Source organism: Oncorhynchus clarkii, chromosome 23 (assembly GCF_045791955.1).
Source record: "Oncorhynchus clarkii lewisi isolate Uvic-CL-2024 chromosome 23, UVic_Ocla_1.0, whole genome shotgun sequence".
Taxonomy (NCBI): domain Eukaryota; kingdom Metazoa; phylum Chordata; class Actinopteri; order Salmoniformes; family Salmonidae; genus Oncorhynchus; species Oncorhynchus clarkii.
Genome location: NC_092169.1, coordinates 29,489,977 through 29,506,729, shown reverse-complemented (window position 1 = coordinate 29,506,729; position 16,753 = coordinate 29,489,977). Strand labels below are relative to the sequence as shown.

Genomic DNA, 16,753 nt, shown 5'->3' with positions numbered 1-16,753 from the left:
ACTGCAAGAATAACAAACAGCACCAAAGTTCTTTCACCAGAAAAAGTGATTCAAGTACTCCGTGCAATTTGGGATGCAGGCTCTATTTTCAGACCCAAAACAGCAATAGTATATTTAGTCAGCACCCTTTAGTGGTGCAACATGGGAAACACTAAATCAAGGGCTGATAACTACCAACAGCACAGACACACAGAGAAAGTTATTTCAAAGGTTTGGTTTTATTTGATAATACTGTTGTATATTTTTGTACATTGGCTGAACGTCCACAAGGGACTTACACAAAGCACTAAACACATGCATAGTCTGGTTGTCTTCACACTCCACCTCTACACCCACAAAACCCCATCAACCCTTCCCTACCAACTTAGCACGTGTACATCTGAAAGCATTGGATAAGGTAGAAGAAATATGGTATTACCAAGGGATTGCCTTCTGAAAGAGAATGAGCACCATGTTTATTACATCCAATCCGCTTTAGATCTATACAAGGGTGAGATTCACAGGAGGTTGGTGGCACCTTAACTGGAGAGGATGGGCTCTTTGTAATGGCTGGGGCGGAATGAGATCAAATACATCAAACAGTTTCCATGTGTTTGATGTCATTCCATTGACTCAGTTCCAGCCATTGTTATGAGCGGTCCTCAGTAGCCTCCACTGGTGAGATTCTTTCTCTCACATGCTCCCAGCGCAAGAAGACTTTCACCACTTTAAAGAGAACGACAGACTTGATGGGGAGACAAAAAAACTAAAAAGTTAGATTTAACACTGGAAAACAAAAATGTACTGAAAATGGAAAGTCCACTTTTGTTATTCCATAATTCTTTAAATCCAAATTAATATAATATAGCAATCTACTGAGATCTGAGGAGTATGTGCCTCAGACCTCAGAAGATCTATATGAATCTCAGACCTCAGAAGATGCCATTTCATTTCGATGTGGTTTCCTGAGAAGTTACACTTCTCCAGGCATTGTGAGATCTGATCACCTGCGCAATGCAACTGACTGCAGTTAAGATGACCTGGCTGTCTGGTTGAGTCCCATAAGACACCCTATTTCCTTTGTAGTGCTACTTAATTCCCCCCCTTTTCTCTAAAATTAGTAATTACAGTCTTGTCTCATCTCTGCAACTCTCATATGGATTCGGGAGAGACGAAGGTTGAGAGCCACGCGTCCTCAGAAACACAACCAAACCAAGCTGCACTGCTTCTTAACACAATGCACATCCAACCTAGAAGCCAGCCGCACCAATGTGTCGAAGGAAACACCGTACACCTGGTCAGTGTGCACTGCGCCCGGCCCGCCACAGGGGTCGCTAGTAACCCCTAGACAACGCGGGGCCAATTGTGCACCACCCCATAGACCTCCCGGTCACGACAGAGCCTGGGCTCGAACCCAGGATCTCTGGTGGCACAGCGATGCAGTGCCTTAGACCACTGTGCCACCTGGGAGACTTGTAGTACTACTTTTGACCAGGGCCCATATAGCGCACTATATAGAAATAGGGTGCCATTTGGGATACAGTCTGCCTGACTGCAGTACGATATTAAAAACACTAGAGAATCACATGGTTTGGTCTTTACTGGAATTCCTCTTCAAAGTGCAAATCTAGTTCTAGATCTAATGATGCAAACAAACAAAAAAGTATATGCATAGGTTCTGTACAGCAATCTAGAGGGAGTGGGTGGAGACAGTGAGGAGGGGTGAGGGGGTTGTTGAGTCTAGAAGGGGCATCGAGGTGGGGGGGGTGCAGGGGTAATATGTGATACCATAGGCATCCATCTCTATCACATGCCATAGACTGGTCCGGTGAGACATGCATTCTAGAAGGTTCTTTTAAAATGTTGTTATTCCCATATTTGTCTGACTGGTCTGCTTTGGTTATTCAGACAAAATGAAATGCAACTATTTATAAAAAAAACTAAACACCTTTCTTACCAAATGTCTATTAGAACAAGCTGGGAAGTCCCGCCTCACCATCAATCTGATTGGTCCTAACAGCATGGTTATGAGAAGCAACAAATAGCGTTTGACTAGTTAAAAAGAAAAAAGGCATATTGGAATATGGCTTTGAAATCAAACAGAATGAGGAAACATAAGTAATGTTGAGCCATCATTGAATAGATATGGAGTCGTTCTAACCTGGGTAGTTGGACAGGGGTAGAGAGCGCACTACTTTTGACCTGGGCTCTGTTGCCATAACCCCAAGAAATTATCTGTCCTCCTGACGCCAGCCTCAGGGGGATGTGACATCATCACCACCACACGACCTGTATAGACGGGTCTTGTGGCACTAAATAGCTACACAAACATCCTGAGCCCCTGTCTAGCTCCTTCCCCTAGCCTCTAAACCTTCTGTGTTTTGCAGTTCTGAAGGAACCGGATGGGTGTAAGCAATTTGACAAATACCATTTAGGGGGCTAGGTGGAGCCATCACCATACTATCAACATATCCAGTCCCTTTAGATCTGCAAACACAAGGGGTAGTAGCTGGGAGTTGTTTTTGGAACAGTACATTGTTAACCAAGCTCTCTTAAATCATTCGGCTTTGCCTCGTTATATTTTATATGTGTATCAAATTAATGTTGTCCTTTCACACAGAACTTATTTTCTCCCCTAATATTTCATGAAATGTTTAGAAACATTTTTCTTTAATCAGGTTGTGCAGTGGGCAGCTGGAAGGGGGTAGGGGCAGAAAGTGACTAGGGGTCCTCGATGTCCAGGAACTCCTTCTTGGGCGGAGTCACACCGCGATACCAGGAACAGGAGCCATCGGCCCTCTTGACGCAGGTGTAGTGGTTAGCTTGGCGACCGTGCACCTGCTTCTCTATCATCAGGTCTGTCCACAGACACTCCTCTGGAGCAGAAATGGCACAGGGCAGGGAGGGGCAGCGCACAATCTACACAGAGAGCGAGACAGATACACAAGTTAAAAGGACCAAGTACCTTACTGTAATAGATCTCCATTTAAAATGGGCAAAAATACAGTGGAAAGAAAAAGTATGCAAACCCTTTGGAATTACCTGGATTTATACATAAATTAGTCAATTTGAGCTGATCTTCATCTTAGTCACAACAATAGACAGTGTGCTTAAACTAATAAAAACAAATGGTTTAAATTATGTATTCAATATAGACAAGAAAAATACATTCACAGTGTAGGTTGGAAAAAGTATGTGAACCTCTAGGCTAATGACTTCTGCAAAAGCTAATTGGAGTCAGCTAACCTGGAGTTCAATCAATGAGACAAGATTGAAGATGTTGGTTAGAGCTTCCTTGCCATTTAAAAAAAAAAAACACACAATTTAAGTTAGCTATTCACAAGAAGCATTGTCTGATGTGAACCATGCCTTGAACAAACGAGATCTCAGAAGACCTAAGATTAAGAACTGTTGACTTGCATAAAGCTGGAAAGGTTTACACAATTATCTCTAAAAGCCTTGCTGTTCATCAGTCCACATTAAGACAAATTGTCTATAAATGGAGTAAGTTCAGCATTGTTGCTACTCTCCCTAGGAGTGGCCATCCTGCAAAGATGACTGCAAGAGCACAGTGCAGAATGCTCAATGAGGTTGAGAAGAATCCTAGAGTGTCAGCTAAAGATTTACAGAAATCTCTGGAACATGCTAACATCTGACGAGTCTACGATACGTAAAACAAGAATGGTGTTTATGGGAGGACACCACAGAAGAAGCCACTGCTGTCCAACAAAAAAACATTGCTGCAAGTCTGAAGTTTGCAAAAGTGCACCTGGATGTTCCACAGCGCAACTGGCAAAATATTCTGTGGACAGATGAAACTACAGTTGAGTTGTTTGGAAGGAACACACAACACCATGTGTGGAGAAAAAAGGCACAGCACACCAACATCAAAACCTCATCCCAACTGTAAAGTATGGTGGATGGGAGCATCATGGTTTGGGGCTGCTTTTCTGCCTCAGAACAGATTTCTATCAGACAAACATTTATTCCCAAGTGTATCATTTTGCAGGAGAACGTTAGGCTATCTGTCCACCAATTGAAGCTCAACAGAAGTTGGGTGATGCAATAGAACAACCCAAAACACAGAAGTAGATCAACAACAGAATGGCTTCCACAGAAGAAAATACACCTTCTGGGGTGGCCCAGTCAGAGTGCTGACCTCAACCCGATTGAGATGCTGTGGCATGACCTCGAGAGAGCAGTTCACACAAGACATCATAAGAATATTGCTGAACTGAAACAGTTTCGTAAAGAGAAATGGTCCCAAATTCCTCCTGACTGTTGTGCAGGTCTGATCCGCAACTACAGAAAACATTTGGTTGAGGTTATTGAATCAAAGGGTTCACATACTTTTTCCATCCTGCACTGTGAATGTTTACACTGTGTTCAATAAAGACATGAAAACGTGTAATTGTTTGTGTTATTAGCTTAAGCAGACTGTCTATTGTTGTGACCTAGATGAAGATCAGATCAAATTTTATGACCAATTTATGCAGAAATCCAGGTAGTGCCAAAGGGTTCATATACTTACTCGTGCCACTGAAACTTTTTAGCAAAAAAAAAAAACTTGTTCTTAACAAGAATTTTGCTAAGTCAGAATAGGGAGGGGAAAACTAAACTAGCTGTTATTATTGGCAGAGAGGTTTGTTACTGGTCTATTAACCAATTTGCACTGTAAAGCCAAAACTCCCACCCAAGCAAACTTGCTGATTAGAAGGCCCTCTAGATAGTTGCTGGTTGAAAATACAAAAATCAGGAAATAACTGATAAAAAAAAAAAAATGAAAAAAAAAAAAAAACAGCTGATGAAACTAGGATAGAAAACACAGGGAAACAGAATTGACTGCACTAGGCCTTTAAGATTGGTTGTCCTAGCCACATTACTCCTTGCTTCCCACCACCTCCCTCCCTACCTTGCAGTCACAGCCCATCTGATAGCGCTGAGTCAGACTCTTCTTCTGAGTGGGGCTCATGGACTCCCAGGGCGTTATGTAGTCACACAGGGTCACATGCATCTTCCCACCTGCCTCCACCTTGCCTACAGGGAGCAACAGAGGGAGAAAGAGAAGGAGGGTGAGAGCAAGGTGGGGGGGGAAAAAAGAAAAAAAAGAGGGGGTGGGGTAAGGAGGGAGCGCAAGAAAGAAAGGTTCTCTAAAACAGCAACAGATGTGGTTCTGAAACGTGATAACTGAGTCACTGAAATCAGACAGCAGCTTCTCTTTTACTAGCCCCCCCCCTATAGATCGGGGCAGACAGCGATAAGAAAATGGAGAAGAGATGGTGAGGAGGGACGAGAGGGGTGAGTTGTTGAAATGCTTGTCGGACAGAAACTGGTTTTCACCATACTGAGGTCCGTCCGGAGTCCTAAAGAATCCAGAAGGAGGAAAACGCTAGCCTCAGCAGTTCCAGTTCTGGTGTTCCCTGTAATTAAGCGGAGTGTGTGTGTAGGGAAACCAGAGCGTGTATGATCTAATGCCCCTCTGTATGTCTACTCCGTCTGCTCCAGTTGTGCTCACTCAGCACCATCTAGCATAGCCTCATCCCAGATCTGTTTGTGCCGTCTTGCCAATTCCTATGGTCATTGTAATACCAACAACCGTAGGAGTAGGCACAAGAACACAAACAGCTCTGGGAGCAGACTACTTCTAGCACACAGCGGAGGGAGATTATTATGCCATGTCATCAGTGTCTGGTCAGGTCAGATAACTAGCCTTACCGGATATTAGGTACTCCTTCTTGCCGCTAGTATCCAAGGTAACACCACACACAGCAGAGACCGGTGAAGTGAAGATCGCCTCAATGTCCTGGTCAGGACCCTTAAACATCTACAACACAATAACAGGTAAGGGGTTAGATGAACACAGGTCTTAGATCAAACAACCCCAGGTCAGGGGGGGGGATTAAAGTTCATGGATGTATTGTCACCTTGATCTGCTTGACCTCATACTGGATCCTCTTGATGGGGTTCCCATAGATATCATTCCCAGTATCCACCTCCTTCTCCCCCACCACCTTCGCTCGGATCACTGCAGGGAGACAGAGATATGGGGTCAGAGGACATCAAGAATACACACACACACACACACACACACAAAACAAAGCAAAGCTTCTGTTTGAATACTTCAACAGTACAGCTCATTAACCACCTGCAGATGGAGCCCAGGCAGCCTAAACAGCAGCTTGTAGTTCCTACATCAATAAGCCCCAACACAACCCACAATACAATGAGTCAAAACAACTTTGTTTTGACTGTTTCAGGTTGTGAACTAGCTGCCAGTACCATTCCACATCACGATTTGTTAGCACATATTGTCAGGGAGGGATGTGTGCTTCACTGAAAGGGAGTGATTGAGGCACATTATCAAGGAGAGAGCACGCAAGAGAGACAGGGACAGCAATAGCAAGATAAAGAAATCAGAGGACACAATATAGGGACACTGAAGGATAGAGGACAGAAAGTGTGAACGAGCTGTAGTTCCTGTGTGTGTGTTAAAGACCTCTCAGACTACATCATGCTTCAGCTATGGGAAGGGAATGGAAAATATGAGCAATAACGTAAAATCACCAGAGAAACACACACTCCACAGGGGTGACTGCCATTGCTCTACACCCTTGGGTTCTCTTTATGGCATGGAACAGACAAATACAGAGGGGTTCACTGCTCCCCCCCGCTCTCTTTCGCATGCTTTTCTGCACATGTAACCACTTCAAGTTCATACACATGGTGCTGACTGAGGCTGATGCAAAACACACGCCAGCGGTGTACCTGGCTGGCTCCCTTTCCTGCATTCCGGGGAGTTTTTCCCCTCTCATTTCCGGACCTCATTCAGGTCCAGAGGCTAATGAGCACTAAGGACCCTGGGTATACAACAGTGTAGAGAGAACTAGTGATACATTTTTTTGGGAAACCATCACATATCGGGATATTATTTTTGACAAGATATATCGTTTTGACAATGTGGCAATATTAATTTTTGCGCTAGTTGGCTGCAGTATTTATGCATTTCCATCACTGATCCAAACTCGTTTGTGGCTCTCTTGTCCCTCTGCAGCAGACATACAGTGAGCAATTTGTTTGGACTATGGAATCGCAATACAGTCACAGTATTGAGTCGCAATACATATAGAAGCGTGAGAATAGCAATACATATTGTATCGGCACCTAAGTATCGTGATATCGTATCATGAGGTCCCTATCAATTCCCAGCCCTAGAGAGAACGCTCAGCTCAGGGTAAAAGTGTAGGGGCGGCAGGTAGCATAGCAGTTAAGAGCATTGGGCTAGTAACCGAAAGTACGTGGGTTCAAATCCCAGAGCTGACTAGGAAGAATCTGTCGATGTGCCCTTGAGCAAGGCACTCAACCCTCCTGTAAGTCACACTGGATAAGAGCGTCTGCTAAAATGTAAAAGTGATTCAGGACTGCTGCCTGTTTAACGACTTTTGCAGGAAATATGTTGTTTTCCTAAATAGGCACCATTTCCCCTGCTTGCGATTTCTTAACTAGGTCATATGAGCACCCCGTGTTGAGTGCAGCAGAAACTCTAGGGTAGCAGAGAAAGCTAAGAGGTTAAAACACACACACACACCATAGCTATGCAGAAGTACTTATACATCCCAGCACTAAGCAATGTCTTTCCATGAAAACCATCCTGAGTTCACCCAACCCTCCACCACACCCCATCTCTCTCCATCAGAGCAGTGGTTCTAGGGGGTGACATGGCCTCCCCCTTCCCAGCCCCTGCTAGAGCAGGCTGGGAAGTCCCCTGTCTTTCCCAGGGAATAAAGATGTAACATTAGCTGTAAAATAAATCTGGTGCAATGCGTCACTTCCCACTGGTTGATGCAACATTGTTTCCGTGTCATTTCAATTAAATTACATTGAACCAAGGTAGAATAGTCATGTGTCCAGTGAGTTCTCACTTCGGAGTGATGCTTTTGTTGTACATTGTCCCTGTCCAAATAAACGTAATAAATAAAATCTGCCTACAAGTTAGACATGGGAGCAGGGAGGTGTGTGTGACACCAGGGACAAATGTTAATCACTTAGCTGTTAGTGCCACTACTCTGTGTGTGTGGGCTGCAGAGGATACAGACTCTGTTCTATCAACTGGCAGTAGTACACATCCTATCATACGATCCTCTCCCTCTTCTTATTTCCTCTGAATATGGACGGGAGCATAGCTTAAGCATATTCTTGGCCTCCCACTGCAGTCCAACTCATTTTGATGAGCTTGGTGGGACTGCTACACTAAGAGGTATGTACGTATGCTCAAAATGACCAGGACACAGAGGGATTCTGAAGAGGAGTCAACACTTGAAAGTCAGAGGATCCCATCCTGTAAGTCAATAGTGTGTGTGTTATTTAAATTTAACTAGGCAAGTCAGTTAAGAACAAATTCTTATTTACAATGACTGCCTACCCCGGCCAAACCCTAAACCAGACGACGCTGGGCCAATTGTGCGCCGCCATATGGTAGTTCCAATCACAGCCGGTTGTGATACAGCCTGGAATCGAACCAGGGTCTGTAGTGACACCTCTAGCACTGAGATGCAGTGCCTTAGACCGCTGTGCCACTCTGGAGATGTTTGAGAAAGATGATCATAGAGGGAATGGTCAGAAGGATAGGAGGGAAGTTTGGATGGATACCATGCATATGTGAGAAGTCCTTAACTTTGTTTTTTTCTTTTGAGTACCCAAAACTGACAGCCAGATGTTATAAGCTGCCATGTCAATGCATTAGAGAGAAAGATATACATTTCTTTGTAGTGTATGCATGTGTGTGTACTGTATGTCTGTACAGTAGTGTGTGTGTGCACAGCACCCATCCCACTGGGCAGAGGCGTAATTTCAATGACTAGTTTTGATTTACACTGAAAAATATTTTTAAAACGCAACGCAAAGTAAAGTGTTGGTTACACACGCATAAAAATATTATTTCGCTCAGATTTTATCCACAAATTTGATTACAATCAGGAAGCTGAAGAAATTTGGCTTGGCACCTAAAACCTTTACAGATACACAATTGAGAGCATCCTCTTGGGCTGTATCACCGCCTGGTAAGGCAACTGCACCGCCCCCAACCGCAGGGCTCTCCAGAGGATGGTGCAGTCTGCCCAATGCGTCACTGGGGACAAACTACCTGCCCTACAGCAACCAAATGTCACAAGAAGACCAAAAAGTTCAAGGACAACAACCTGAGCCACTGCCTGTTCCCCCCGCTATCATCCAGAAGGCGAGGTCAGTACAGGTGCAAAGCTGGGACCGAGAGACTGAAAAACAGCTTCTAGCTCAAGGCCATCACACTGTTAAATAGCCATCACAAGCATATTAGAGGCTGCTGCCTAGACTTGAAATTACTGGCCACTTTAATAATGTTTACATATTTTGCATTACTCATCTCACATGTATATACTGTATCTTAGTCTATGCCGCTCTGACATTGCTTGGCAAAATATTTATACATTCTTAATACACACAAGCTAAAGTAAAGGAATTGTTAGATATTACTGCACTGTTGGAGCTAGAAAACAAGCATTTCGCCACAATATAATCTGCTTAACACGTGACCAATAAAATGACATCCGTGTTAGTGAGAATTTCTCCTTTAGCAAGATATCCACCTGACAGGTGTGGCATGACTTATCAAGAAGCTGATTAAACAGCATGATCATTACACAGGTGCACCTTGTGCTGGGGACAATAAAAGGTCACTATAAAAATGTGCAGTTGACACAACACAATGCCGCAAGTTGAGATTCCTGCAGTCAGCATGTCAATTGCACAATGTCCGCCAGAGCGTTTGCTAGAGAATTGAATCTTCCATAAGCCCCCTCCAACGTCGTTTTAGAGAATTTAGCAGTACGTCCAACTGGCCTCACAACCGCAGACCACTTGTAACCACGCCAGCCCAGAACCTCCACATCCAGATTCTTCACCTGGGGGATCGTCGGAGCCCAGTCACCCAGACGGCTGATGAAATCGTGGGTTTGCACAACCAAATAATTTCTGCACAGAAATTGTCTTAGGGAAGCTCATCTGCTTGCTTGTTGTCCTAACCAGGGTCTTGACCTGAATGCAATTTGGTGTCGTAAGTGACTGTCGCTTCATTTGGCAAACGCTCACCTTCGATGGCCATTGGCACACTGGAGACGCGTGCGCCTCATGAATGAATCACAGTTCAAATGTACATTGTCATTTAGCAGACACTCTTATCCAGAGCAATTTACAGGAGCAATGATTAAGTGCAGATTTTTGACCTAGTTGGCTCAGGGACTCGAAACAGCAACCTTTCGGTTACTGGCCCAACGCTCTTAACCGCTAGACTACCTGCATCAGGTATATGGAAGACAACATGTATGGCATCATATGGGCGAGCGGTTAGCCGATGTCAACATTGGTGGACAGAATGCACCATGGTGATGGTGGGGTTATGTAAGGGGCAGGTATAAGTTATGGACAATGAACACAATAGCATTTTAGTCGATGGCAATTTGAACGCACAGAGATATCATGACGAGATCCTGAAGCCCATTGGTTTGCCATTCATCGGCTGCCGTCACCTCAAGTTTCAGCATGATAATGCACAGCCCCATTTCGCTAGGATCTATAGACAATTCCTGGAAGCTAAAAATGTCCCAGTTCTTCCATGGCCTGCATACTTACCAGACACGTCACCCATTGAGCAGGTTTGGGATGCTTTGGGTCAACGTGTACAAGTGTGTTCCAGTTCCCGCCAATATTCATCAACTTCGCACAGCCGTTGAAGAGTTCTACAACATTCCACAGCCCAAAATCAACAGCCTGATCAAGAAGGAGATGTGTCATGCTGCATGAGGCAAATGGTGGTCACACCAGATACTGACTCGTTTTCTGATCCACACCCCTACCTTTTAAGGTATCTGTATTCCCAGTCATGTGACATCCATAGATTAGGGCCTAATGAACTCATTTAAATTGACTGATTTATATGAACTGTAACTCCGTAAAAATCTGACATTGTTTGCATGTTGACTTCATATTTTTGATCAGTGTACATTTGGTTAAGTTGTCAACGAACTTGAATTCAACAAATGTCACCATGTCAAAAAAAAAATGCAATTCCCTTATGTTGATGACTTCTTGAAACTCCAATATTTTTCACGTTGATTCAACGTTGTATTTATTTTTGTTGCTGAAGTGACGTGGAAACAACTTTGGCTCAACCAGTTTTCCCCAGCAGAATCTCTTTGAAGTGGTCTGTGTGTCTGTTGCTGTCCCACTGCATTAGTCTGGTGCGGAGCGGGAAAAACCCAGGAACATTCCTGTCATTCCTCGCAGCTACACCCCTCAGAGGAAGGAGGGAAAGAAGAAAGGAGGATAGAAAGAGAAAGAGCAAGAGAGGACTTGTGTGAGACTGTAGTTCTTAGAGGGACTCTAAAGCAGAATTTATACTAACCTACTTAGTCCATCTTATCCTCCCTTGCTCGCTCTTTATGTCTTCCTCTCATCCTGCTGTGCCACGTCCACAAACTAGGCAATACGCCTAGCCCCACAGCAGACGCTGAAGCACTGTAAACTCACAGGGGACTGTGTGCAGTGTTTCCCCTGTATTATTTTAGCAGCAGCTCACCGCCACTGCTAAATTTTTGCTGCCACACACAAAAAAAAAACAAAAAAAAAAGTATGTGGACACCTGCAAAAACATCTTATTCCAAATATCATGGGCATTAATATGAGGTTTGTCCCCCCTTTTGCTGCCATTACAACCTCCACTCTTCTGGGAAGGTTTTCCACTAGATGTTGGAACATTGCTGCAGGGACTGGCTTCCAGTCGGCCACAAGAGCATTAGTGAAGTCAGGCAATGATGTTGGGCGATATGGTGTTCCAATTCATCCCAAAGGTGTTCAATGGGGTTGAGGTCATGGCTTTTGTGCAGGCAAGTCAAGTTCTTCCACACCGATCTCGACAAACCATTTGTATGGACCTCGGTTTGAGCACGGGTGCATTGTCATGCTGAAACAGGAAAAGGCCTTCCCCAAACTGTTGCCACAAAGTTGGAAGCACAGAATCGTCTAGAATGTCATTGTATGCTGTAGCATTAAGTGTTCCGTCAATGCGCCAGTCCAATGGCGGCGAGCTTTACGCCACTCCAGCCGACGCTTGGCATTGCGTATGGTGATTTTAGGCTTGTGTGCGGCTGCTAGGCCACGGAAACGGATGGAAATGGAAATTTCATGAAGATCCCGATGAACAGTTCTTGTGATGACATTGCGTCCAGAGGCAGTTTGGAACTCGGTAGTGAGTGTGACAACCGAGGACAGACACTTTTACGAGCTTCAGCACTCGGCAGTCCCGTTCTGTGAGCTTGTGTGGCCTACCACGTCACGGCTGAGCCGTTTTTGCGCTAAGACGTTTCCACTTCACAATAACAGCACTCTAGCAGAGCTTGAGATGCGTGTGTGAATGTATGTGTGTGTGTGCGCAGAGTCAAAGTTGACACACCTAATCATTCAAGGAGTTTTTACATTTTACTATTTTCTACATCAAAACTATGAAACACATATGGAATCATGTAGTAACCAAAAAAAAGAGCTTCAAACAAAATCAAAATATATTTTATATTTGCTTTTCTTCAAAGTAACCACCTTTGGCCTTAATGACAGCTTTGCACTCTTGGCATTCTCTCAACCAGCTTCTCCTGGAATGCTTTTCCAACAGTCCTGAAGGAGTTCCCACATATGCTGAGCACTTGTTGGCTGCTTTTCCTTCACGCTGCAGTCCAACTCATCCCAAACCATCTCAATTGGGTTGAGGTCAGGTAATTGTGGAGGCCAGGTCATCTGTTGCAGCACTCCATCACTCTCCTTGGTCAAATAGCCCTTACACAACCTGGTGTGTTGGGTCATTGCCTGTTGAAAAACAAATAATAGTCCCACTAAGCGCAAACCATCACACCTCCTTCATGCGTCATGTTGGGAACCACACATGGGGAGATCATCCGTTCACCTACTCAGCGTCTCAAAGACAGGGCAGTTGGACCCCCCCCCAAAAAGAAACTAAATTTGGCCTCATCAGGCCAAAGGACAGAGTTCCACCGGTCTAATGTCCATTGCTCATATTTCTTGGCACAAGCAAGTATTCTTATTTGTGTCCTTTAGTAGGGGTTTCATTGCAGCACATTGACCATGAAGCCTGATTCACGCAGTCTCTTCTGAAATGTTAATGTTGACATGTGTCTGTTACTTGAACTCTGTGAAGCATTTATTTGGGCTGCAACTTGAGGCTGGTAACTAATGAACTTCTCCTCTGCAGCAGAAGTAACTCTGGGTTATCCTTGCCTGTTGCGGTCCTCATGAAAGCCGGTTTCATCATAGGGCTTGATGGTTTTAGCAACTGCCCTTGAAGAAATGTTCAAAGTTTCTCCCAGACTGACCTTCATGTCTTAAAGCAATGGACTAATTTCTCTTTGCTTATTTGAACTGTTCCATAATAATGGACGGTCTTCTACCAAATAGGGCTATCTTCTGTATACCACCCCTACCTTGTCACAACAAAAAAACTGATTGGCTGAAATGCATTAAGGAAAGAAATTACACAAATTAAACAAGGCACACCTGTTAATTGAAATGCATTCCAGGTGACTATAAAGCAGGTTGAGAGAATGCCAAGGGTGCAAAGCTGTCATCAAGCCAAAGTGTGGCTACTTTTAAGAGTCAAATATATTTTGATTTGTTTAACACTTTTTTGCTTACTACATGATTCCATATGTGTTATTTACTAGTTGATGTACTCACTATTTTCCACATTGTAGAATGATAGTAAAAAAAATAAAGAAAAATCATTGAATGGAGTAGGTAAGGCCAAACTTGACTGGTACTAATATAAATAAACAAAAATAATTTGTTTAATATAACTTTTTGGGATGGAAAAACACTTTCAGTGTACACTTAAGAGTATAACCAGATAAAGTTTGTAGAAATGATAAAAAAGGTCAATCATTCAATCTTCGATAACTTGAAATGACCCCAGAAAAAGCTCAAGCAATGAAACCAATTTATTTTGTTTGAGCGTAAGAACACATAATTAGCCATGGCAAAATGTGTAGAATTGCAGGAAAGTAGCCCCTTTGATCCAGAAAAAAACCTTGCTTATTTCTAATAGCACACCTACCTGATAATATTGTATGGTGCCATGTACAGGCTAAGAGCCTTAATAATTTTTTTGCCAATATTGGGCTCATTTTTGGGCCGGGATTATAGATAGTTGGTGTTGGCATTATTCATTTTCATTCACTGGAGTAAAAAACACCAGAAATTAGCTTCTCACAGTTCTACAAAAAAAATAAAAAAATAAAACATTCTGGGGGCATGTCACACTCTTTGCCACCACACGCAAAAAAAATCTAGGGGAAACAATGGCATGCATGTGTCACCTCTGCATTACTATCAGACCCTGTCCAATATGTCTGCAGAATTCTCAGGTAGAGACAATGCAAGCCTACAAATCTCTCAAGCAAAGTTACTAATCATCTCCTGCTTACATTTGAGGTTGGAAATTGGTCAATCGATTCTCATCAGTCAACAGCCAGTGTGGAAAAGAAGGGTGGTTCCATGTCATTTCAGCAAACCATGACACCAACCATCTCAGATTGTTATGAAATTAGTTGGGGTTTTGTAAACACATAAAAATGTTTCCTTATGCTTGTTTTAATATCATTTGATGAGACATCAAGCTAATTGATTGATTGGACACAAATTGGCCATTTTAATTTAAATTATTTAACATATTCAATAAATATAGTACCGAACATCCGATTTGGAACAAACTTTTTCTACTAATGAGTAAGACCCTGAAGAAGTGACCAACTCTGCCACCAGTGTAGTGACTTTGGGAAAACAGACAGAACTGGCAAGCACACCTTAAAGGACCAGACTTCTTGACAGAGGCTATAGTAATGACGCAACAACAGAAGGTACACGTGAGGGCGTAGCCTGTCAATCACTTACCAACGTCCGCGTTACAGAAAGCCTGTTGCGGATGCACGGGTGCACAGCTGCAAGCTTCCACTAGCTCCTCTGCCCGCCACAAAATCAGTACGGTCAGCGTACAGAGGACGCCGTTAATTGACAACGCCATTTTCTCCCGCGTTGTTTACTTTCCTTTGAAATGCGGGGGAAAAAAAGTGTCCCTATTGAGAGTGAAATCCGTTGAGCGCGGTCTGTGTGCGTAGGCGATCTGTGTGTGAGTACAACTACAATGAGTGTGTTGCTCCGAGACCAATGACAAGAATAACGGAAGAAGACCGCAGGTCCTGGGTCCCCACACGCAGTTTAGCAGTTCTGAGCAGGAGGAAACGAAAATCCACCTTCAGAACGTCGTGAAGGAACCGCTGATGCACTGTCGAACAGTGCGACCGTTCACTGGAGTCTGTTGCTCTTCCTTTCGGGATCAGATGGGTTTTAAAGGCTGCTGCATGTTGGACTCCTCCCCCCTCGGTAACGATTCGTCCTGCGGTAGGCGCTGAAGCTTCTCATATTCTCCTCTCTTCTGAATCGCATCCCTCTTCTCCGTCTGTAGCTGCTGCTGACGTTATCAGCATATTCAGAGAGAGTGAGAACATTATAAATACCACCATCTGTTTATTTACAGTGAAAATATTCATACCCCTTGACTTATTCCACATTTTGATTAAATTTTTGTTATCTCACCCATCAACCCACAACACCCGATAATGACAAAGTAAAAAAATGTTAGACATTTTAGCAAATTTATTGAAAATGAAATACATAAATATCTAATTTACAGAAGTATTCTCACCCCTGAGTCAATACATGTCAGAATCATATTTGCTAGTGATTACAGCTGAGTCTTTCTGGGTACATCTAAGAGCTTTAGACACCTGGATTGTACAATATTTGCACATTATTCTTTTTAAAATTCTTCAAGCTCTGTCGAGTTGGTTGTTGCTCATTGCTAGGCAGCCATTTTCAAGTATTGCCATATATTTTCAAGCCAATTTTAGTCCAAACTGTAACTAGGCCACTCAGGAACATTCAGTGTCATATTGGTAAGCAACTCCAGTGTATATTTGGCCTTGTGCTTTAGGTTAGTGTCCTGCTGAAAGTTGAATTTGTCTCCCAGTTACTGTTGGAAAGCAGACTGAACCAGGATTTCCTCTGGGAGTGTGCTTCCATTTCTTTTTAACCTAAAAAACTCCTTAGTCCTTGCCGATGACAAGCATACCCATAACATGATGCAGCCACCACCATGCTTGAAAATATGAAGAGCAGTACTCAGTGATGTGTTGTTGATTTTGCCCCAAACATAACACTTTGTTTTCAGGACATAAAGTTAATTTACTTGCCACATATGTTGCAGTTTTTTAGTGCCTTATTGCAAACCGGGATGCATGTTTTGGAATATTTGTATTCTGTACAGGCTTCCTTCTTTTCAATCTGTAATTTAGGTTAGTATTGTGGATCAACTGCAATGTTGTTTATCCATCGTCAGTTTTCTCCTATCACAGGCATTAAACTCTGTAACTGTTTAAAATGTACCATTAGCCTCATGGTAAAATCCCGAGCGGTTCCCTTCCTCTCCAGCAACTCAGTTCGGAAAGAGGCCTGTAGTATCTTTGTAGTGACTGGATGTATTGATACACCATCCAAAGTGTAATTAATAACTTCACCATGCTCAAAGGGATATTCAATGTCTGTTTTTTATTTTTATCCATCTATAAATAGGTGCCTGTCATTGTGAGGCATTGGAAAACCTCCCTGGTCTTTGTTGTTGAAT

The 16,753-nt window shown here is 43.3% G+C and overlaps 1 protein-coding gene across 1 annotated transcript; it reads right to left on the bottom strand.

Moving 5' to 3' along the window:
• Window positions 1-199: 199 nt before the first annotated feature.
• LOC139381980 (TIMP metallopeptidase inhibitor 2a) lies at window positions 200-15,412 on the bottom strand. Its single transcript, XM_071125879.1, has 5 exons — window positions 14,965-15,412; window positions 5,904-6,004; window positions 5,695-5,803; window positions 4,892-5,016; window positions 200-2,898 (listed from the first exon to the last, which is right to left on the bottom strand). The coding sequence occupies exons 1-5, from the start codon at window positions 15,092-15,094 to the stop codon at window positions 2,701-2,703; spliced, it is 663 nt and encodes a 220-aa protein (XP_070981980.1). The 5' UTR covers window positions 15,095-15,412; the 3' UTR covers window positions 200-2,700.
• Between the last annotated feature and the right edge of the window lie 1,341 nt (window positions 15,413-16,753).